This window comes from Mesocricetus auratus, unplaced genomic scaffold (assembly GCF_017639785.1).
Source record: "Mesocricetus auratus isolate SY011 unplaced genomic scaffold, BCM_Maur_2.0 Super-Scaffold_100004, whole genome shotgun sequence".
NCBI classification, from domain to species: domain Eukaryota; kingdom Metazoa; phylum Chordata; class Mammalia; order Rodentia; family Cricetidae; genus Mesocricetus; species Mesocricetus auratus.
In genome coordinates, this window is record NW_024429189.1 from 44,946,976 (window position 1) to 44,970,863 (window position 23,888).

At 40.7% G+C, this 23,888-nt stretch overlaps 1 protein-coding gene across 5 annotated transcripts; it reads left to right on the forward strand.

The window, feature by feature from the left end:
• Nucleotides 1-8,010: 8,010 nt before the first annotated feature.
• Rbm45 (RNA binding motif protein 45) lies at nucleotides 8,011-21,574 on the forward strand. Of its 5 annotated transcripts, none has more exons than XR_005877224.1 (11): nucleotides 8,012-8,414; nucleotides 10,830-10,952; nucleotides 11,322-11,448; nucleotides 13,805-13,927; nucleotides 14,783-14,968; nucleotides 16,371-16,500; nucleotides 16,667-16,754; nucleotides 16,947-17,110; nucleotides 18,467-18,665; nucleotides 18,869-21,130; nucleotides 21,284-21,574. XR_005877224.1 is itself a non-coding variant. In XM_021232460.2 (11 exons), exons 1-9 carry the CDS (start codon nucleotides 8,115-8,117, stop codon nucleotides 18,657-18,659), a joined length of 1,434 nt encoding a protein of 477 aa, XP_021088119.1. In that variant the 5' UTR covers nucleotides 8,012-8,114; the 3' UTR covers nucleotides 18,660-18,665; nucleotides 21,101-21,130; nucleotides 21,284-21,574. The 5 variants fall into 5 exon arrangements, 2 of the variants coding, with proteins under 2 accessions (XP_021088119.1, XP_012976964.1); XR_002384760.2 differs by having other exon boundaries at nucleotides 21,043-21,130; XM_021232460.2 differs by having other exon boundaries at nucleotides 21,101-21,130.
• Nucleotides 21,575-23,888: the final 2,314 nt, after the last annotated feature.

The window sequence follows — 23,888 nt, forward strand, 5'->3', positions numbered from 1 at the left end:
ATTGGCTGTAAGATCCCGCGGGAATTCCAACTCTCGAAGAGAAAGGCTGTCCTTCAAATCTAACTGCCCCTGGCCAGATTTTGTTGTTGGCTACAATCAAATCGCATTAATGAAATGCTTCCTGTAAGCAAAACATTGTGTCAACTAAACTAAAAGTGCAAATATTGAACCCTGCATTCCCAACTGTTCGTGAGTTACAATCTGGCTGCGGCAAGAGGTTAAAATACAGCAAACTCGGATTATTACAGCATAAAATCAATATGATGACATACTCATATACGGCTACCCTCAGGAGACTGAGTCAGGAGGATCACCATGAGTTCTAGGTCAGCTTGTACTACAAAGTGAGAGCTTGTCTCAAAAAACACTAAGAAAAAAGCATTGCCAATGAACTATATGAAAATTCTGTAACATAGGAACTGACATCCAGGTTGCAAGATGCTAATTGCCGAGAATAGTCTACAGAAGAAACTGAAATAGACAAAGAGGTCCTGGAAAGGCAGAGGACGGTGACAGGGAAGGAAGGAAAGGAAGGACGGAGATAAGGGCAATGCAATGCGATTAGAAGGCTAGAAAGTGACTGTTGTGCTTAGAAAGAACACCAGCAGGGAGACTGCCTTATCTGTGCTCTCACAATCACCAGGGAGCCATGAGCGAGGTCTGGGGCAGAGAAGTAAGAATGCCAAAATAATTTTCTAAAATTGCTGAATAATCAAAGTTCTGGGAAATAAAATAGTGAAAGTATGTGCATTGGATTGAATACGATGGGTACTGCAAGATTTTGCTTCCTACAGCAGTGCTATCCAACAGACCTTTCTGCTGTTTTAGGAATAGTCTGTGTGGGCATTTTAGAAGCCACCGACTGCTTCTGATTACTGGAAATAAGTCTAATTAGACTGAGGAACTCAGTCTGTAACTATTTTGATCGTTCTTAATCATGGACAATTGTATTTAAATAGCCACCATCATCAAATGATTGAATGAAACCACTCCAAATGGTATCTGTGAGTTTTGTCCTCCAGTCTGTCTACACATGATAAAGATGCCATCCAATTGGATCAAAAGGGCTGTGGAAAAAAGAAGAAGAACAATCAGGGGTAAATAGTCTCAAACTGAAAGGCATGCAAACCGAGTCTACCGTTTCTTGTGTGTATGCACCATAGGCTAAGCTAGGGGTTTATATTCACTAGCCTTAGCCAATAGCTTACCCATGAAGCCAATGGAGGATGTGGATAATATTCGTATAAAACAGTCTAAAAATTCTCACTTGGTCATGAATAAATATCAGTGATAAAAATTTCCTAGACAATTTTCATATAGTGTAAATTTTAAACATGAAGTTTGAAGATTAGTATATCAACCAAGTAAGCTTTATTGCACTTACAGTGTGTGAGGTATTTTGGGAAGCTGATAAAATTTATTATTTTCTCTTTGCATTTCAAATACAAGTCACAATATTATACAATATTACCTTTCTGTGTCTGCTGTGGTCTCTCTTTCCTTTTTCAGTGCTGGTGAGTAAATCTAAAGTCTTTTACATACTAATCAGATTGTACAATGGAGCTACATTCTCAGCACCTTATCTCTCATTTTAGAAAAAGAAATTTCCAGGATTTGGAGTAAACAGTGTCAAGGACAGCTGGAACACATAAGTATAGGCTATATATTTTAAATCCTTGGAAAAATATAATCTGTGAATTCCCAGCACACTGTTTTCTGTAAAAAGCTAGTACTTCTGACCTGCAAATACTTAAGATGTTTTAGCCGCACATAGTCCATGTTCAAAGATGTTTTGAACAAATGTTTTGAACAGAAGTTTGAAATTTGATAGTTCCTTCCTGTCTGACATGAGGTGAGTAACCACACATTCCCATTCCCATAATACCCTGCCTCACTACAGGCCTGGAAAATTCAAGGAATCCAGGAACCGTAAGTTAAAAAAAATTCTTTCTTCCATTAGGGTTTTGTCACAGCAATGAAATGTCTGATTAACAGAAAATGAGTAGCAGAGAAAGGGGTTCATGCTGTGATTAAATCTAGTGAAATGATTCTTAAACCTTTGGACTTGGTTTGTGGGAGAACTATGGAGAAGGCTAGAGAAAACCTAGAATCCTGTAACTTAATGGGGAGTCTTGTGGAAGTTTGGAAGACCAGAATGCCAATAGAAATGTGGACAGTAAAAACTCTGTTCAAAAGATTTCAGGTTTCCTTGGAAATGTAACACAAAGCTTTCATGTTACATTCTGACAAACGCTTTGTCTACATATTGTCCATTTCCTGGGACTCTGAGTGAGGCTGAATTTAAAAGTAATGGCTAAAGGGTGGGGAGCAGTGGCTCAGCAGTTAAGAGCACTGGCTGCTCTTGCAGGGACTCAGGTCAGAGTCTCAGCACCCACGTGGATGCTAACAACTGTAACTAGTTTCCAAGAGAACTGATGCCCTCTTCTGGCCTCCAAGAGCACTGCATGCAGTTGGAGCACAAATAAGCATGCAGGCAAAATATCAATGCACATAAACTAAATAAATCGCCTTTTAAAATGTAAGCAATGGCTTAATTAATTTGGCAGAGAAAATGTTAAGCAGTGGGGCATTCTTACCGAGGCTTCCAGTACACTGGCTGCTTTTAGCCAGGTTTACAGTGAGAATCAGAGGCAAAAACTCAGGCTAGAACAACTGAAAAACTTGGCCATTTGCTAAGAAAATCCTGGGTGCGGCTGAGGCTAAAAGGTATGGTTTCTGAAGAGCTTAGTGCCTATTTTCTTTTAAAGCCAAACTCTTTACCTTGCAAACAACATTATAAGGGCAGTGGTTCTCAACCTCCCTACAGTTCCTCATGTTATAGTGACCCACAACAACATAATTCCGTTTCTTGCTGCTCTGTAACTAAAATGTTGCTACTGTTACAAATCATAATGCAAACAGTGTTTTCTGATCATCTTTAGGCAAGCCCTGAGAAAAGGCCATTCCACCCCAAAGGGGTTGTGACCCATAGGCTGAGAACCATTGCCTTGAGGGCATTTGAATAATTGGCCAAATCCTTCTTTGTGTTTTCCTAGGGTGGGGTGGGTGGGGAGTGCCTTCAAGAGACCATGCTTACAGTGAGACCTAGGAAGTTATTCCATGGGATTCTTTTCACCCCGCTCAGCTGCCCCGGCACTGGGGGCCACTTCAGCTGCAGTATACGAAGACCCAGCTACCACTTCAGCTGAGGGCCGACCTTGGCACCCGGCGCACAGTACTTGTTTCTCAAGCATGCAAAACGTTAAAGTTTGAGAGATGTTGGCGGTTCCCAACCCAGCTTTCCAATGAAGACTGGAGAAAGCAGCCAGCATGTGACAGGGTCAGCAAGGCCTGGAGGATGCTGTGAGAGTGAGGTGCCTGAAGCTGGGAGGGAGAGGCTGAAAACGTAAGGGAAATCCCAGGACACAGATGCTGGGGAAACCACGTATTTGCCAAGAAAAGCTGCATGCAGAGAACAGAGCCAGCCCAAGAGAAGCCATGTAGGTAACAAATAACAGGGCTGAGGAAGACCTGAGGCCCTTGTCTTAGACAGTTTTGAACATCTGTCCTGTTGATTTGGGTCTTGTTTTAGCCCCATCCTCCCTTCCTAAGTCCCACTCCTTTCTGTGACATAAATGCTTTTTTCCATGCCACTATATGTTTAAAGTATCTATTTTCACTTTATTTTGTAGGTGTTCACAGCCAAGAGTTAATTTTTCCTTGAACTTGTAAAAAGTATTATATGTTTCTTTTGAGCCTAAAACTCCGTGCATATAACCCTGCTGGCCTTGAACTTGCCATCTTTCTGCCTCCGTCTCCCAGGTGCTGGGACTGCAGCTGCATACTGTAGAGTCAGCTTTGGATCTGGACAATGTCAGAACTGTGAAGAGACTCTTAGACATGGAGTTCATGTCTTTGGAAACTACTGGACATGAACTAATGCATTTTGCATTATGAGATAGCCTTGAGCCTTTAGGGGCAAGGAGGGGAATGCTGTGTTCTGCATGTGAAATGCCATCCCACAGATTCGTGTACTGAATGCTTGTCACTATCTGGGGGTAAACTCTGAGAAGCAGAGCCTAGCTGGGGAGTAGGTCACGAAGGACATGCCTTTCAAGGGTGTGCCTGGTGCCTGGGTCCCTTCTCCCTGCTGCCAGGAGGGGAGACGCCTCTGCCTCCTGTTCCTCCTGTCATATTGCCTCACACCAGCCCCAAACCAGCAAAGCCTAGGGAAAGAGCTTGAAACCGCTAAAGAGATGTGTTAGAATGACTCTTTTCTCCCTGCAAAAAAACAAGACTAATCTGTTAAGATGTCATTACTGATAGGCGAAGTGCTCTAAATTGAGTGTGATGACACTCTTGTCACCTGAGTCCCCCTGGAAGAACTACCTGAATTTTCTATCTCACTTTAACCTTGTCTTTGAGGACAAATAAGGCTAGAAGTCTCTCTTCAGGGAGCTAGAAGAAACAGTTCAGCTCTAAGATGGGTAAAAGAGCACCAGACAATTTCTAACTTCATCTTAAAGCCACCCGTATGTGCAAAGAAACACTCCAGTGCTGTGGCAGTTGGAAGCTGGCTTGAGATGCCTGGAATAAACCACATAAGAGAAAAATGCTCTCCACTTATTCCTAGAAAATATGCCAACATTCCTCCCATTTGCAAGTTTACCCCTCATCCAGGCCTGGGGGTTGTAAGCCCGTTATCATAACCACTCATGATGCTCAAACTGCAAAGTGAATGGAAGGCCAGCCTGGGCTACCTAGTTGAGACTGTGTTTCCAAACAAATCATTTACATTCAATCTCCAATACTGAAAAAGAAAAACAAAAACATTTCCCTCCCCCATATCTTTTCCTGCTATCTATAACACTCTGATCCCCATGAGTTGAAAGGTTCATATACAAGTCTGCTCCCACTTCTTTACATATTGGGCAAGAAAAAATGTTCCTTGCCTGCTCAACTGGTGCTTACTCTTGCTATTTGTTCACAATTCAAAGAAGGAAAAACAATCCTGTTTGGTGGGGTGCAGGAAAAATGTGATTAATATACTAAAATATACTTAAAAGAACCATTCAAATGAGTGAATTTAGGATCTCAACTCAATAATTTTTTAAAATAAATCACAAGAAAGAAACATTCTTATATTTTAGTAATGTAAATATATGCTTCTTACTTTACTCAAATATGTGATGTTTCATACATTTGGGTGATAAGGAAAATGTTTTTCCTATAATTTCCAATGCCTTTCTTTAAAGAAATAAGCTTTACAATTTCAGGATAAAAACCAGTATTCTTATTTTACAGCCGTTGCAGTCTAAGAAGACTTCCCACTAGATGGCACTAGTGTGCAAATTTTCATACTCCTAATCTTTGCACTTCCTCACATCAATAAAGTGATTCCATTCTTTTCACTTGCCTTGACTGGTCTTCCTAAGACAAGAGAAAGTGGAAAGACATGACAAGTCACTTCCTGTCCTTTCTAAGGGACAGGTAAACAGATACAGGGTGCAATGCAAGAAATAATTGTAACCCCTATGTCAAATTCATTGTAACCATCCATAATCCCTGAGCCTTCCAGACCAATACACAATACACAATACACAATACACAATACAGAAGTTGGTATGGGCACTATTGTAAAGGAAACTAGAAAGTTAACTTCTCCTGTGTCTTTGTACACATGTTATTTCATTTGGTCCTTGAACTGTTAACTCCATGTAGTAAATACACAAAGCTAAACTGTTAACTTCAGGGAGAGAAGAAACAGTGACCATTTTGTTTGCTACTTTGTCTCTTGTGCCTAGCACAGTATTCAACAAGTAATTAAAAGTCAAAAACATTAGTCTCCAAGTGTGGCAGTACCCATCTATAACCCCAGCATTTGGGAAGCTGAGGCAAAACTTTAAAGTTCAATACCAGTTTGTGCTAGATAGTGAGACCCTGTGTCAAAAGAATGCCAAAGGGCTGGAGAGATGGCTCAGTGGTCAAGAGCACTGGTTACTTTTCCTGAGGACCAACACACACATATGGCCGCTCATAAACATCTCTAAATTCAGTTCCTGGGGATCCAATGCCCTCTTCTGACCTACATGGGTATTGTATACACGTGGTACACAGACAGGCATTCAGGAAAACCACTCATATACATAAAATAAAAATAAATAAAAATCTCCAGGAAAATTAAAGTTAGTTGAATGAATGGGTGACTTCACTAATTATGTCTGACAACTAACTGCTCCACTTAGTATATAGCACTATTTTTACTCTACAGTTGAAAAGTCTGAAGCTACAACTACACAAGGAGTTTACAGGATCTAGTGACAAGATGGATCTTGTTCTAACAACAAGTGTGTAACTCCTAGAACACAGATGGCACACAATAAATATGGTTGTGCTTGACTTCATAGATACCCAGATCTTAGCAGCCTGGATAGGGGTATTTTAAGAGCTGTGCTCCTAGCCCAGTTTTGTGATTTTTTTTCTTTCATTTCATTCCAATGCTACTAAAGGCTAACTCAGTCTTTGGTTCTGGCTGTCTGTTGACCTCATCATCAAGGCTCAGTAGTAAGCTCTATAAGCCATTTCCCCCAGATGAGCAGCCACCATTTTCTCTGTTCCTGCCTCTTGGAAGTGCTTGTGGGAATTGAGCAGATCAAACAGAGGGGGCCTGGTTCTGTTACCTGAGCCTCTTAACTTTGGGCCCAAGATTCCTCATCTCTAAAGAATGAGGCTAAGATCTTATTCTTTAAGGATTACTTTCAGCTGTCAGGTTCTATAGTTTTAACTGTCTTAGTCGGGTTTCTATTGCTTTAAAGAGACACCATGGCCATGGCAACTCTCATGAGGGAGAGCTTTTGATTGGGACTTGCTTATGGTTTCAGAGGATTATGTCATCATGGTGGCAAGCGTGGCTCAGACAAGCAGACATGGTGCTGGAGAAGGGGCTGAGAGTTCTACCTCCAGATCCACAGGCAGCAGGAAGAGAGGGACACTGGGCCTGGCTTGGGCTTCTGAAACTCCCAACCCCCCCCCCCCCCCAGTGACACACTTCCTACAACAAGGCCACACCAACTCAGACAAGGCTACATCTCCTCTCAAATAGCATCACTCTTTAACGACCAAGCATTTTAACATATGAGCCTATGGGGGCCATTCCTATTCAAACCATCACAGATTCTGTCTGTAGTGACTCTTAGTTGAGTCAAAACGGTGACAAAGACTCCCTGCTGTCACCAAACTTCCCAAGTCTCCTGCTTGACTATCCCCAACTTCCAGCTCTCTGATACATCAGGGCAGTGAGTCTTGCCCTGATGTCTGACTACTCTTAGCATCTGTCACTCTGGTCTGCCTGCAGCATGAATTCTGTGAAGCAGGTTTACCAAGAGTTGCTCCTACCCTGCCCCCCCCTTCAGCAATTTTTCGTTTACCAACTTTCATACTGCCCTGTTATAAATCTTTACTTCTCTTACTGGAACCAAGTCCAATACTCTCCTTTGTCGCAAGACCCCATTGTCCTTTGTGACTGTCACCAGGGTCCCTTAAGAGTGAAGTCTGCCTATTTTTTGTTTATCTTTGGTTTGGTGTTTTTGTTGTTGTTTGTTTCCTCTTTGAGACAGAGAGTTGCCCAGATGCTGGCCTCGGACTCATTATGTAGCCCATGAGGCCTCCAATGTAGCGCTCCGATTCCACCTAACAGACTGGGAGAACAGGCATGTGTCGCCAAATCATCCAGTTTATCTTTTAAAAGGGTGAAGAGTAATCTTTTTTGTAACAACACATTGTGGGCTTAGAAGAAGCCAGAAACCAGATTTGGGAAGGCTTAAGCATCTGGCAGGTGGGTCTTTTTGGCAACAGGGCAACTTAGTTTGCATAAACTGATTCTTGGTTTCCCTGAGACTGCGATTTGGGGACTGTTCAGAGTCCCCCATGGCGCCAGAGGGCGCTGCAGAACGCTCTCGGAAGCCAGCCTCACTCTCTGCGGGACAGCACCTGCCTCCCGGCTCCGGGCTCTTCCGGAAGTGGAGCTGTGGGCTGGCGGAGGCGGGCTGGTGGGCGGCCGGGAGGACTGAGCCGGCCGAGCCCGGCGCCTGGCTCCCTTTCCAAGGTGGAGCACCATGGAGGACGCCAGCAACTCCGCGGGCAGCGGAGGCTTCCGCCTGGGCGTAGACAGCCTGGACGAGCCGCCCAACAGCCGCATCTTCCTAGTGATCAGCAAGTACACGTCCGAATCGGTGCTGAGGGAGCGCTTCTCGCCCTTTGGAGACATCCAGGACATCTGGGTGGTGCGCGACAAACACACCAAGGAGTCCAAGGGCGTCGCCTTCGTCAAGTTCGCCCGAAGCTCGCAGGCCTGCCGGGCTATGGAGGAGATGCACGGACAGTGCCTTGGTCCCAACGACACCAAGCCCATCAAGGTGCTGCTCTGGGGTGCCTCCGTTAGGGTGTGTGAGGTAGAGGCGCTCGGTTTCGGGTGTCTTGGATGAGAGTACCCGGGTTGGGGTAGCTGGGCTAGGGGTGCCCGACTCAGGGTGTCTGGGATAAGGGTGCCCAGGTTGGGGTGTCTCAGGTAGAGGTTCCCGGGGCTGGGGTGACAGCGGAGGCTGCGGTGGTGTGGGTCGGGGTCTCTCCCGCACCCACGCACCTGGGATGTATCAGGTAGTAAAGGAGTTGAAATCTGCTCCCTGGAGCTGACCATGCATGGGTCAGGAATGGCTAGGAGGAGAGGAACCCCGCCCTCTGGGTAAGGGAGCCTCTTCCCCTGGGAACAGATTGGGTAGCCACAGCCAAGGGCCGCGCAGCCCTGGCTATCACTTAACGTGACTCAGTTGACCTACTATTCTTCTCTTCCTGTGTATTGCGAGGGCTTTTCTGACCCGCCTTTCTCGGACACTGTGATTAACTTTTGCTACTAGATAATTTTGTTTTTTTTTTTTCCTTTTGAAAGGACCCTGCCCACCTCCCATCCTGCTTCTCCTCCGCCCCCTCTTCTGCCATTCCTGTCCCCAGAGGCTGGCCTCCCTCTCCTCTCCTCCCCTTTCCCATTCAATTTCCCCCAATTAAAAAAAAAAAGCCCTCCACCCAAGCTCTGGCATGGCATCTTTCTCTTGAACACCGCTTTTTTAAGTTACAGCACCAGCAGTGCTTGGCATAGGGTGGGAATTAGTAACGAAATGACTAAAAACAGATTACCTAGGGATATGTCTCTAACTCATCTTATAAGCAGGATCCTTTCCCTCTATAGCAAGCTGTCTACTGAGCAAAAGTAACAACTTTTATGTCCCTGGATCCAGTGTTCTCTTTCTTCAACAAAAGTATACAATATCATGTTTTTGTTTTTGATTCTGTTTGCTTTGAGTTTCGGCCTCCTGCAGCATTCATTGTCCATGGTTTTCACATACTGCCCTCCTTAAGGAAACACACACGTGTATACATGCATAAAACCTCACTGGGGCCTTGTGTATAAGGGGATCTGTGTCATTTCAAATTATAAAAAGTAACATTGTCTATGAAGACTATTATGGTTATAGCTGCACAAACAAGTCTATGGCCTTAGTCACAGATTTTAACATTGCTATGGGAAAATAAAAAAACTAAGACAAATTGAAAACAAATATTGTACTACAAAATGAGTTAGATTCAGATCCACTTCCCTGACAATGCTTTAATAAAATGAAACTGCCAGTATTAGAATAGAGTCTCCTGTGAGTTTTCTGCTGCATGTGAAAGTCTTTGGATATTCATGGAAACAGATCAATTTGAGTATGCTACCCTTTCCTAAAAATTGAGTGTTAGAAAGCAGTTACAATGACTAGACTTAACCCCATCTGTATGAACATTAAATATAAATGAACTAAGCATCTCGGGGAGGAGAACATCTCCGGACATGGCGACACATGTCTATACTCCCTGCACTCAGGAAGTCAGGCAAGCAGATCTTATGTTCAAAGCCAGGATAGGCTACATGGGAAGACCCTGCTCCCACCAAAAGAAAAACAAAACACCAAAATGCAGCTAAGTGACATTTACAAAAGAAACACTTTAAAGATAGATACTGTGTGGTAGACATTTTTAAAAAGTTCATATCAGTAAAGATAGATTTCAGTATGTAGAATATTAATAGATAATTTCACAAAGAAACATATAGCAACCCCATGTATTTATGCAGCCAATAACAGAGCTTCAGAATACATGCAAAATTTGGCATGAGGAGTGGGGGCTTTGGGAATCAGACCCATGCCTTCATAAATGCTAGGTGAGCGCTCTGCTGTGAGCTGTGCCCTCAGTCTGGAGTGCCATTGAGAGGACTAGGAAAAAGATGAATAAATAATCTGATTTATGTTTGGTCAGCATCTGATCAAACAAGTAGGCAAGCAAAGATGTGCCACATTTTTATATTAAGAGTATGTGACCTTTAGTTGTCACTGTATCTAACTACTAAGTTTGTATTCCTTCAAACAGCGACCTGCTCTTCTTGGTAGTCAAAAATACAAAAGCAAGCACCGGGGAGGCAAAGACCAGTGGATCTCTTAGAGTTTAAGGCCGGCCTGGTCAACATATAGGTTTTACTGTGGCTAGGGTTACATAGTGAGACACTATCTCAAAACAAGACAAAAAAAAAGTGCAAAAGTCAAAATGCATTTGGAAAGAACATAGTAAAGATTGGTATTACATTTTTTTAAGTTACTGCAATAAAGATTACTTTTGAAAAAAATTATAAGGCCCTATCCCATAGCATTTGTGTCTGAGTTGTATACCTGTGCTGTAAAGTAAGTGTGCGTAGGGAGTAGGAATACAGTTACATTATTCTGAGGGCTTCGTATGCTTCTTAGGTTTTCATTGCTCAGTCCCGATCATCAGGAAGCCACAGAGATGTTGAAGATGAAGAACTCACAAGAATCTTCGTTATGATACCAAAGTCCTATACGGAGGACGACCTACGGGAGAAATTTAAGGTTTGTGTGTCCTCATCACAACTCTGTTTTCAACATTGTACAGTTACTAACAACTGGACAGTAGTAGTGAGAGTCCCCTCGCCCAGACTTCATTGAAAAGTATAGGCTGAGAAAGTGAAGTGAAAAGCCAGAGTGTTTGCATTAAAACTACACAGCTAACAGGTGGTGGCGCCAAGATTTAAACCCGCTCTGCCCCCAGAACCTGCCCTCGGTCTTTAAAATTCCAAAGCTCTTCGTGGTCCTCACTTCTCTTGCCTCTCTGGAGAGGGAGGCGCAGGCCTGAGTCAGGCTGGAGCAGATGAGCTGTGCTGACTAATACTTATTCCTTCAAGTGGTTTTGTCCTAAAATTTGGCTTTTAACTCTTGTAGGTGTATGGTGATATCGAGTATTGCAGCATTATTAAGAATAAAGTCACTGGAGAAAGTAAAGGTCTGGGCTACGTGCGATATTTAAAACCATCACAAGCCGCCCAAGCAATAGAAAACTGTGATAGAAGTAAGAGGTTTTTTTTTTTAAGTTTTATTTTATGTCTGTGATTGTTGTGCCTGAATGTACGTCTGTGTGCCACATGAATGCAGTGCCTTCAGAGGCCAGAGGAAGACATCAGATCTCCTGGAACTGGAGTCGCCGGTGGTTGGGAGCCACTGTGTGGGTGCTGGGAAGGGAACGCGGGTCCTCTGAAAGAGCAACACATGTCCCTAACCACCGAGCCATCTTTCCGTATCCAGAAGTGTTTGTTTTTTAACCTTGCTAAAGGGCCCTTTGGAAAAGAATTCCCATTATTTTAATTAAAAGGGTCTACTACTAGATTTTTGCTAAGGTTAAATAAGTAGTGAGTAAATGTATGATATTTGAATTATAAATATATGATTCAAGGATGAAAACGTTTTGTTCTTATGAATCAACCATGTGCTCAAGCCATCTTAGTGACTGAGTCATCAAGATGTACTGAGTTATCTAGTAAGCACAGGGCATACTTGGTTTGTTATTTGAATAGGTTTGGGACTTTAAAAAATACTCTGTAATTTTTAAGTACTAAAAATTGATTTACCTTTTAGGTTTTAAAAAATCTTTTTCTTTGTTGTTTTTCTTAAGGCTTGCTATATATAGCCCAGCTTGGCCTTGAACTTGTGATCTTCCTGCCTCACCTCCTAAGTGCTGGCTTTATAAGCATATGCCACGATGCCCAGCAAATCTTATTCTTTGTATTTGTTCCTATTTGACCAAAGCCCTGACCGGGCTTTAATATACTGACAAACATACAAATTAAGGGTAGGGTTGGTGAGATTTGCTATCACAGGTAATTCATTTAAAGCTATAGTAACAAATTATTGGACACTTTGACGTTATACCTAAAGTTGATATTGAGAAATAAAAGGTGTAGTAAGTTACTGGGATTTAGACGGTTATAAAACTCTGTATATACAGGAAAGAGTTGCTGTTGATCAGTAGACTTCTTAGGTACCTCTAAATTCTACACTACCATTTTTTTCTCAGGTCCTTCTAAATTTCCCAGTCCGCCTTTTTTTGGTTTCTGGGTTGGTTTTTGGTTTTTGGTTTGTTTTTGTTTGGTTTTGGTTTTTGGTTTTGGTTTTTCGAGACAGGATTTCTCTGTTGCTTTGGAAGCTGTCCTGGAACTAGCTCTTGTAGACCAGGCTGGTCTTGAACTCACCGAGATCTGCCTGCCTCTGCCTCCCAAGTGCTGGTATTAAAAGTGTACACCACCACCGCCTGGCCCCAAGTCGGTCTTAATTGACTCCCTATGTTATGCTCCTCAGTGTGCTAAGAGGAAGGTATAAATGAAGTATCTAGTAGCCCTGGCATTGAAAATTTTTATATCCTCTATATTGACTATCTAAGACCTAGAAAATAAAGACTAGGAGAACATTTTTGAAGTATATTTTGTTTTCCATCACTTCCAAATCCCTCCTATAGTCATAGCTCCTCTATAAGTATTGAATGAGCTCAAGCCAGCTAGTTTATCATGCTTGCAGCTGTTGAATAATATGAATGCTATGAGTCCTTGAAATACACCTGTGTATAAGTAATATGGATAAGCATATGTTTTAGAAGGTTTGTGGAACCTTCTCATTTTGTGTAAGGGTCTGGGAAGGGTGTACATGGAGGGCAGATTCTGGCTTATCGACCTTGTTTTTTTGTGGTGTGGTTCTCACTAAACCTGGAGCACACCTATTGGCTAGCCTGATCTTGCAACTCTACCTCCCCAATGCTGAAATTAGAGGCATGTCTGGCCTCATGTGGCTTTCTATGTGGGTGTTGGAGATCTGCATTTAGATACCCATGCTTGCATATGGAGCACTTGACTCACTGAACTGACTCCTCCCTCTCCCTCTTCCACTTTCTGAAGCTAATCCTTAGACCCCTAAGTAAGAACTCTTGATCTAGAACAAGGAGACCGGTTACAGAGCCGTCATGATTAACTGAACATGTAACTTAAAAACAGGCAGAAAAGTTAGCATGCAAGAAAGCATTCTAAGCACATATAAAGGAAGCAGGTTGGTATTATGTTAAATGTAAAGATGCCCAATGGGGTTTTAATCCTAAGGGCACTGGGCAAATGGGTAATACCATCTTTTGGGAGGGTGGCACAGCATGACTGACCTTTCTTGTCTATGCTAATTGATCTTTATTTGGGAGTTCTTGGTTTGATTTTCTTTTCTCATTTATTTTTTTGTTCTTTACCGTGAAACAAAGAAGTAGGTCTGATGAAGATAGCCACCATGTAGAGTCTGTTTTGTACCGTTTTATTTCTGAAGCTAGATTAGACCCTCAAAACCAAATTTGTTAAGTTTGCTATGAAACTTGAAAATTCATGGCTTCTCATTTTCAGGTTTCAGAGCACTGTTGGCTGAACCTAAAAATAAAGTATCTGAGTCCCCAGAACAAGATTATTATAGTAGCATGAGGCAAGAGGCTTTGGGGCATGAACCGAGAGTAAATCTGTTTCCCTTCGGTGAGTAGACTGCCTATACCTTTATGTTAGTCGCATGTTAAGCATACGTGATCCAATTTAATTTTCAAACCATTTTTTGTCAGCACCGTGAAAAATCTTTCCTAATGAATGAAAATCTTACATGTACGTTTGTTTTGTTTTTCCTGAGAAGTTGGTCAGTACTTCTGATATCTTAAATACCTTTATTTTGTTCGACTTATTTCCAATCTAGATGTCTCTGACTAGCTACACATTATCTACAAACTGTCCTGGGTCTCTACTACCTTTGTATGTATGTGAATTCTGCTTTTGTGCAGTCAACCAAAAGTATAAAAATTTTCCACAGATATCCCTTCAGTATGCTACCTTACAGTTTGGTTTACAGAAAGGAGAATAGCAAAAATAGACACTAGAAAAGGGTGAGGGGAAATGACGAAATCAAGGTCCCTGGATGTTGTTGGCATAACTTTTCAGATAAAATTCCTGCCATGTTTTACAGTTTTATACTCTCAACTCCTTCCTATGGTTTAACTAGACATTTCTGTAGTTGTTCTGTGTTGAACTTTAATATGGAGTGGATGTAGTTTTTTTCTTGCCACAGCTTCTTTATGGTTGTAGACTGCTACAGTACTGCAAAGTAGGGGTGATAGGTGTGATCAAATCACATTGTATGCATGTATGAAATTCTCAAAGGATAAATTAAAAATGTATTTCTAAAAAGAATACAACAAAATGCAGTGCCTTCGTTCAGTATAGTACATTTCAAATATGCTTGTAAAGATGGTTACATGAATTTTTAATGTATAAAAATTTAATGATATACTTTTATATGTGTGTATGTTTATATATGTATGTATATATATATTGTGTATATAGTTGGAGAACAACAATCTGAATTTTCAAGTTTTGACAAGAATGACAGCAGAAGTCAGGAAACTATCTCTAAACGCCTGTCAGTTGTGTCAAGAGTCCCCTTCACGGAAGAACAGCTCTTCAGCATTTTTGACATAGTCCCAGGACTGGAGTATTGTGAGGTTCAGCGAGATCCTTATTCGAATTTTGGTAAAATGATTGTTTTACTGTTAAGTTTACTGTGTTTTGTTAAAGTGAACTTTATCCATGACACACTTTTATACTGTTTATGTTGCAGGAAGTTTATATTTTATTTTTTCTAGTTTTTTATTCTTTTGATAACAAACATTTATTGTACAGTGATTATTTTCACAATGACATTTTTGTTCAAGTATATCATGTACATTAATCTCATTACTACCCATTACCCTCTCACATTCCTTTTTTCCTACCTTATAGTTTAAAATCCAAGGATACCTTAATAAATAAATTTCCAAGAATATATCTTCTGTATAAAAGCCATTCACCATAAAAATAACTCACAAAATAAAGGACTCTATATCCCAATGTGCCCCTGGCTAGGGTCTGTTTTTACCGTTTGGATTGATGCTAGCAGATTTATAAAATGCTTAGTTTCTTCCTCACTCATCTCCAAGTCTTTTTCTTAAACTCTCTTACATCTTAAGTGCTCTGCATCATCTCTGTGCATTGTCAGATTTGCAGTAAAAGCAAAGTGTATTAGTTACAGCGAATACATTCCCCACGGGCTTGTCACAGGTGTTCTGAGCCAGGCAGGCAGTACCTTAGCTGAGTTCCCCTCCTTAGGTGGCTCTAGGTTGTGTCAAGTTGACCATAAAACTAATCAGTACATACAATTGGATTTACGCAGGGATATGATTTCGTGTTTTTCCCCAAAGTGCGCTATGAAAACCTTCTGGTTGTGTCACAAGCTCCTGGGCTCGAGGATAAATCTTTCCCTTCCTTCAGTGCTGCCCCTTTAGTTGAAATCTATCTCCAGAGTGAAAGCTCAACAAGGAATGTGAAATGGGCAACTTGTAGCCTAAGACCCTGTCACCATCCTGCTGTCTTTCATATGTGCTACCTCCTCCGATGTTCCAACTACTGAGTATACAGTTTAGCAGGAAAATCTCCCAATTTCTAACAGCTAAGAGTTTTGGTTTTCATGTATATTGATGCTCTGTAGGAAAATTTGAGCTGGGCCTGGTGGTGAGTGCCTGTTGTCCCAGTCCTCACTGGGACACAGGGGTAATGGAATTGCAACTTAAAGGCCCAGGGCTTGGTCCATGTAGTGAGATCCTGCTGAGAAAGAGGGGTGGGGGGCGATCTTGAAATTCAGTTCATTAGATGGAATATATGCTGATATTACATTTTCTTAAAGTACTATGTTTCTATTTTATCACGATTTGACATACACTTCCCTGCCTATAAATAATGTTGTGTACGTGCTTTACAGAGGTTTATTCTCTGCTGTCTTTGATTTTGTATTTACTAGTTGTGTAATAATAAAGTTCTGTATTTTTTGCCTTCAAGTACATTGTAACTCAGGCCTTAAAGACATCCTCCATCTACTGCCTTTTCCATTTCTGTATAGGTCATGGTGTGGTTCAGTATTTTAACGTAGCATCTGCTATTTATGCAAAATATAAATTGCATGGATTCCAGTACCCCCCTGGGAATCGGATAGGTGTTTCCTTCCTGGATGATGGGAGTAATTCGGCAGAGTAAGTACCATTCCAGGAATGTCCTAGCCAAGCTGTGGGCGGACATGACTGGCTTGAAGAATAAAAGTAGACAGTTAACCTCAGGTGAGCAAGTCATATCAAACAAATTGCTGTTAAGATGCTGAATATTTCTCATTTTCTGTAAGTTGTCGGTTGTTGTTTCCAGTCTCATCAGAAAAATGGCCACACAGATGGTGGCGTCACAGCTCGCATCAATGGTGTGGAGTAACCCAAGTCAGCAGCAGCAGTTTCTGGTAAGTAGGTAAGGGTGTGACCTCTGTAATACAGGCAGCAAATAATATGGCATTTGTTTATTACTGAAGAAAGAACATTTTCAGAGCCGTTGTACAACACCACAAGGGTACTGTGACACACTTTCAGCTCTTGGTCCCAAGTCCCTGAAGAGCAATCTTATCTCTCTCCCTTTGTGCCTGACTCTTCCACAGCAATTTGGAGGAAGTTCTGGGTCACAGCTGCCCCAAATCCAGACAGATGTTGTGCTTCCATCCTGCAAAAAGAAAGCCCCTCCTGAAACGCCTGTGAAAGAAAGACTTTTTATTGTGTTTAACCCTCATCCTTTGCCGTTAGACGTGTTGGAGGATATATTCTGGTAAGATTCACTTCTGCAAAGCTGCACATTGGTATCTGTAAACAAGTGCATTCAATGCACGTAAGCAAGGAGCCGCCATCCTCATGATCCTGCCACCGAGAGACACCTGTTCTGAGGTTTGCAAAACTCCTTATTGATCTTTTCAATTTATGATCGCTTCCATTGTGGTCACATATCCTAACCTCTACCCAGAATTTCCTGGGTTTGTTGTGTTTGCTTTTGTTTTTTGAGACATAAGACATACAGGATGGTTTTTAAAAGCTGCAGGTATGGAATGGACAAATCACTTATCTCTTAGGAGAAGATGCATTTACATAGATCTGTCTTCACATTCCATTTCCTTCATGTCGTAATGCAGTCCATCAGTTTACTAAATACCTTACATTTTGCCGGCACCTGGTTGGATCCTGAGGATTATGTCATATAGAGCAAATCACTTGACTATAGGGAATAATATATGATAAGTATAAAGGAAAGGGAAGAAAAAATACCTATTTTTGTATTTTAATATAACTTTATGTCTACCCTAGCTTTTTTTAAACCTACTGTTTGTTTGTTCTTTAGACATTTTCCTTTTGCCTACTAAGACTATTAGTGAGTTAAGTAAATAGGAAACATGTTAAAGATCCACTGAGAATATCAGGCATGAAGTGGTAGTGTGCTGACCTTTCTTTATGTAACTGATTAACTTAGTTTTAGGTTTGGTTTGGTTTTGTTCTTGAGCCACTTGTCTGTGCTAGGCTAAAGTGTGATGTAAACTAACATTCTATTACATGATTATACAGAGCAGCAGTGGTAGGCACCACAGAAATTCTGAGGTTTCTCTTTTAAGCAAGGTGTGTGATGGGACCTGCAGGATAAACCTAGTTTTGCCAGGGAAGGAGGTTTTTGCTTGTTTTCCTGCCAGAAGGAATATAAAAAGAGATGGTTTGGAAGCAGATGCAGAGATTGGGAGGAGGGGTGGTGTCCAGTGACTGTCCTGAAAGCGAAGTTCATTCTTACTTGGCAGGCAAGGTGAAACTTTGAGAGTTTTAAGGAAAAAGTCAGAAGACAGTAGAGGGTAAATCAGAGAGGGACGGCCATGGGGTAACCTGAAGACAATATTAGTGAGGAGGAGAGGGATAGCCGCAGGGCAAGGAGGGGTGCAAAGAAGATGTTAGAGGGAGGAAAAGATAAAGATGCAGGAGGCCTCTGGAGAGCTAAGAGAGTAGCTGAAGGAACTGCTTTTGAAGTACCTGGCAAGCAGTCTGATGTTGGCCGTAGACAGGCATTGGGAAAGAGTCTGGACCTGTGTTTAGAGCTTACTGAGAGCATCCATCTGTCTCTGATACTTTCTTTGATCTTTTACTGTTTCAGTCGTTTTGGTAACCTGATCGAAGTTTACCTCGTGTCAGGAAAAAATGTGGGCTATGTCAAGTATGCAGATAGAATGAGCGCCAACGATGCAATCTCAACCCTGCATGGGAAAATTCTGAATGGAGTCCGACTGAAAGTCATGTTGGCAGACTCCCCACGAGAAGAACCTAAAAAGAGGCAGAGAACTTACTGAGTCTCGGTAAGTGTGTCTTCCCCCAGCCAAGCAGTATAACAGGAATGTCTGTAAGTACTTTACTTGTGAGCTTTCCTTGGGGGACTTTAGAAGCTACTTATAACCTCGTTGGCTTAATCCCTATTAGGAAAACCAAGGGTTTGTTGTTGTTGTTTGTTTGTTTTGCAATATATATATATTTTTAATTTAGAAAACTTGTTTAAACTCAGGGCTGGGGAGATGGCCCAGCCGCTGTGGGCTTGCTGCTCCTCCAGAGGACACCCATCAGGCTTCCCGTAACTGCCTGTTGTATGTACCTAAAGCTCGAGAGCCATCCAATGTCTCTTCTGAACTCTCAACACATTCTGTCATGTCTACGCACCCACACCTAAATCCACACACATAAATAATAAAATGTGCCTTTAAAAAGTAGTCTCCCGACTTCTTACTAATTAAAAACAGTATGAAATAATATAGTTTTTTTGGAACTTTTAAACCTAAATATTGGTGTCTTTCTGAACTCAAACGTAGGAGTTTGTATTTAAAAGTATACATTCAGAAAATATTTCCATGTGCATGTATATATTTTTAATGAACTATTTGCTAAATCCCCTTTTCCTATGAATACTGATACAACTTACGAATTCCTTGTTCTATTGATTAATTTTTAAGACTCAATCTTCTATTTCTATGGTGGGTTTTCTCTGTGACTTAAAGGGAGACATCATCTTTAGATTGTTTTACTCTGATGAATTCTGAGTTTCAGGGACGATCCGTTTCCTGTTTCCTACACTCATCATGCTCCCAGCCCTGCTCCATGTCGGGTGTATCCAGCTCTGACCGTTGCTGGGAGCTAGTAACTGTCAGAATTAATCCTGTGGGCCTGGCCACTGAAGACCCTTTTGTAAAGCAAAGCAAGTCATTCGTTCTTCCTTTTTCTGAGTCACGTGACAGTGAACATGCCTTTTGGTCCCATAGAAACAACCCTACTTTAAAAATCTTTTCAATGTCTTATTTGATGACAAAATCCACACTTATTACACTTATCCAACTTATTAGCTCTAAAGATATTAAGTTACCAGTGAAAGAGAATTAGCAAGGAAATTTTCTTGTTTACTAATGTTATTAATTTAATTCTGTTTAAGTGAACAATCCTTTAAAATATTCTGCAAAAATTACATTTACCCCTGTGTCTAAATATTTTAGCATATAGGTGACAATTACTGCTTTTGTTCAGGGAATCTTTGCCCTTAAAAGGGCGATAATATTAACTTCTTAGTACAGAATAATGTGCAAAGTACTCTCATGGTTGAGCCTTTTCTAATGATAATTTACATTTTAGAGAGAATTAGTAGCTTATAATCTGAGCACTCAGGAGACTGGCAGAAATATTGACTGAAGTTAATGTGAATACATAGGGAAAGCTTGGGAGAGAGTATGAATGAGCATGAAGCAGAAGATTTGGACTAGACCCACCTATAATACTTATATCTGTGTAGATCTTTTTGGAGGCCTGGTTTTTTGGCTAGGTTTCTTGTAAGGCACAGAAACAGCAGAATCCCTGATAAATGAAAGAAAAGCTTTGTAAATATGAACTAAATCTCATATTTATGGCTTTAGTGGAGCCTTTCAGATGTCATCTCACCCAATGATCAGAAAGTAAAAGCTTGATGGTGCACAACTACCTCCTAGTCAGCTGGTACTGTGAGAACCTCGCTTTAAAAATGGCAGCTTCACCTTCATAGTGGTTGCATTCATCTGGCTTCCTAACTAAAGGAACTGTACGTACTCGCTAGCATGGTTAGCAATCAAAATGAATCTGTCCCTGTCCCATTATGGAACTTTGACACATAGTCAGGGCAAAGGTCAAAAGGAGTCATATAACTTGCAAATGGTGTCTTGGTTACAATAGAAATAACTATAATTTGGATACCTTCTAATTGTACCATGAAATTTATTTTTGCAGTACATTCTTGTTTATCTTAGATATCACAGTGAGATTTTCTGCCTTTTGGGGTGTGTTAAGTAATTATATTGGCCAAGTTTGCTGGCCTGAACCTGTAGTTGCAGTTCTTAGGAGGCAGGAGGCTCATATAAATTTAGAGCTTAAAGCGAGCCTGGAAGACATAGTGACACCCTGTCTCAGTAAGTGAATAATCTTTTCTTAAGGTTCAACAAAGTACTATGATAGACCTCTCATGTTTTACATGATTGTTACAGAACTAATTTCTTTGGTGTGGTTGGTACAGTGACATTTGAATGCTGGTTGCTTTTGTTTCTGGAACTAAATGACTGACACCTAAGAAATAAACTGGTTAAGAGTCAATGGTGAAAGTAGTTGGGCTCTATTTTGAGATGAGTCTTGTGTTTATAATATATTTCTCTTTCTATTTGAGGAAAATAGAAATTTTAATATTTCACAGCATCTGGTTTTAAGTTAATTCACAGAACTTTCCCTCTAGAAATCCAGTACCTGCTGGCATCGACTCTAAGTAAGTTTGGTTTTGTTTACTTGGCATTTATAATAGAACAGATCAGACTGGCTCTATAGAGGTTAAAGAATCCTGATAATTGGGAATACTAAATACAATGGCTATTCCCTTTCAGGTGATGATTTTCATACTTGTATTGTGTTCTTTCTACAGAACAAAGACTAACTAATGACATAATCCTCAGCTGACTGACTGAAAAATGTGACTGGACGAACTCCCTGTGGACAGTTGACAGCTTTTTTTTCTCTTTTCACATATCTGATAGTCCACACACCATTGCTTGCCTGGGATTGCTGACTTGTATTTTTGTCTGACCTTAATGATAAAACTAAAATAGTAGTTGTTTCCTAGAAGAAAATGTTGTGAATAGCAAAAATAAAGCTTCCTTAGAGAAATGTATTGTCTTGTATAGCAGAAATAAAGTTTGCTTTTTTCATAACTAAATCATGACTTATTTATGTGAAAGACAAGAATGAAAAAATAGTAATAGGTGGTGTTTAGAATTTAAGTAAGTGGCGTGTTTCATTGATTTTGAGATGTGTATTTTCACATTTTATTATCTGTGAAAGTAAAAACATGTCCATTGTATGAAACAACGCCCCAGTGAGACGTGAAATAAAGGTGTTTCTTCCAGCCATTTGCATCTTAGAGTTAGTGAAACAGGCTAACACACTCAATCCACACAGTCACTGTTGACTCTGCAATGATACAAGCACAACATTTCACTAGAAAGAGTGTGGTGCTGTGTCTTTTTTGCTAGACCAAAATTTGTTGGTAGTTTTGTGAGCATATAAAGTGTCAATGATTTAAAAATCTAGAGGGGTTGTTTTGTTTTGTTTAGCTGGGGTTGTCATTTGTCATGTAATAATAGGCTGACCTGGAACCCCTGAATCTCCTGCCTCTACTTTCCAAGTGCTAGGATGATAGATCTAGGTTATCACACATGACTTCAGGGTAAATAGTATGAGTGGCTTTGAGAGAATGGACATTTTTTTCATTTATAAATATACAAAAATTATGGCCACTCCAAAAATAGGATATGTAAACAATTATCACAACAGACTGATAGAAGATGGACTCATTTTGAAATGAAAATAATAATTAGGAAGCTAGCAGGTATAGTGTATCATATCTGTAATCATAACACTTAAGAGGCTGAGGCAGGAGGATTGCTGTGCATTTGAAGCTAGCCTAGGGTTGGTATCTTTTTTAAAAAATTACTAAAAAGCACTTTGCAATTTGAAAATTCAAGAACAAAATTTATCAGCTCTGAAGAAGATTAAATCAAGGACTTGGCAACTTAAAAGAAAGTATAATGATGTATAGTTGTTAAAACATTGCTTAATTACCTCATTATGCCTGTTACATCCTGAGTTAAACTACAAATAAGGAAAACTCAAATACAGGGAGCACAAAAGAGTATTTAAAACCTGGACATTCTCTATTGAAAACTTAAAAGCCTTTCTTTGAATCAGTAATTTTTATAAATGTAGGATCTCAATTGATCTTTCCAGGCAGAAAGTGAGCCAGTATTTTTCTATGCCAGGAGCCATCTTTTATAAGTGTCAATGCTTTCTGGGGGAAATGAAGACCTGAAGTAAAGAAAACAGAGGATTCATTACCACCAGATTAATTCCTGCCAAACTTACTTCCTGTACACAGTTCAATTTTCTTGAATTGAAATTAAATTATTTCAGTTATGTTTGAATTCCCTCAAAATATTCCTGTCCAGGTGTTTATACTATGTATACATTTTTAAACAATGGAAGCTCCCTATGTCTTCTTGGAGTGCCTGATACCTCTGGCTAATCCTCATAGTTAGGGATAAAATCCAGCATCTTACAGTTTTCATCTGCTGTTCTGTGTGTTTCTCCACAGCCCACATGGAAGCTGATTCTTTTCCATGGCTGTCATAGGTCTTCCTACCCTCCAGGTTTCCCAGTGTGCTCCTGAGCCTACGTTCTCAGTTCTGTGTAGGCGATGTGGTGGTTTGAACAGAAATGTCCCCTGTAGGCTCTTGGAGTTGAACATATCATAGCATTGTTTGGAAGATTTTGGAACTTTCTGGAAAAGTCATAAATATTAGAAGTAGAGTTAGGAGCTTGGGAGATAAAGCAGAGAGACTTTGCAGAACTTTAATCTTGAGGAAGCAGAGGCAGGTGATTATAGAATTCCAGGCCAGCCTGGTCTACTGAGCTCCAGGCCAGCCACGGCTACATAGTATGACCCTGACCCAAAGACTGGAATCAAATATGAGAATGCCAATATAATGCAGACAATAGAGGCCTAGCTCTTCATGAACAAGGACTCTAGGTAGTAGCTGGGTTAGAGGCTATTCTTGTGATATTTGGGAAGAAAATCTGACTACATTCCACATGCTTTTGAGAATTTGCATGAAATTGAATTTAAAAGTAATGGGCTAATTTTGGTAGTGGAAATTTCAAGGCACCATTGCATCAAATTTTGTGACATAGTTACTACTGATTATTCTTCTGAAAATCTGTAATGAAAGAGCAGCAAGTGGGGCAGGAAACAAAAAGCCAAACAACGTAGTTTGGAATAGAAAGGAGCACTAAAAAGCTTAAGATCTCAGCCAGGTCTTGTGCTGGAAAAGGCTGTAACTGTTGTAAGAGTTGGCACCATGAAAGAGAAGCTCCTGACTCTGTAATGTAACAGGAATTTCCGGTGGTGTTGTGTGTGTGTGTGTGTGTGTGTGTGTGTGTGTGTGTGTGTGTGTGTGTGTGTGTGTGTGGCAGGG

Bases quoted from the DNA above. Each gene is read 5' to 3' on its own strand.
- Rbm45 (XM_021232460.2), top strand. From the start codon at position 8,115: ATGGAGGACGCCAGCAACTCCGCGGGCAGCGGAGGCTTCCGCCTGGGC. The intron at 11,449-13,804 runs GTAAGAGGTTTT...TCTCATTTTCAG, and splicing joins AATAGAAAACTGTGATAGAA to GTTTCAGAGCACTGTTGGCT. The intron at 17,111-18,466 runs GTAAGATTCACT...TTACTGTTTCAG, and splicing joins GTGTTGGAGGATATATTCTG to TCGTTTTGGTAACCTGATCG.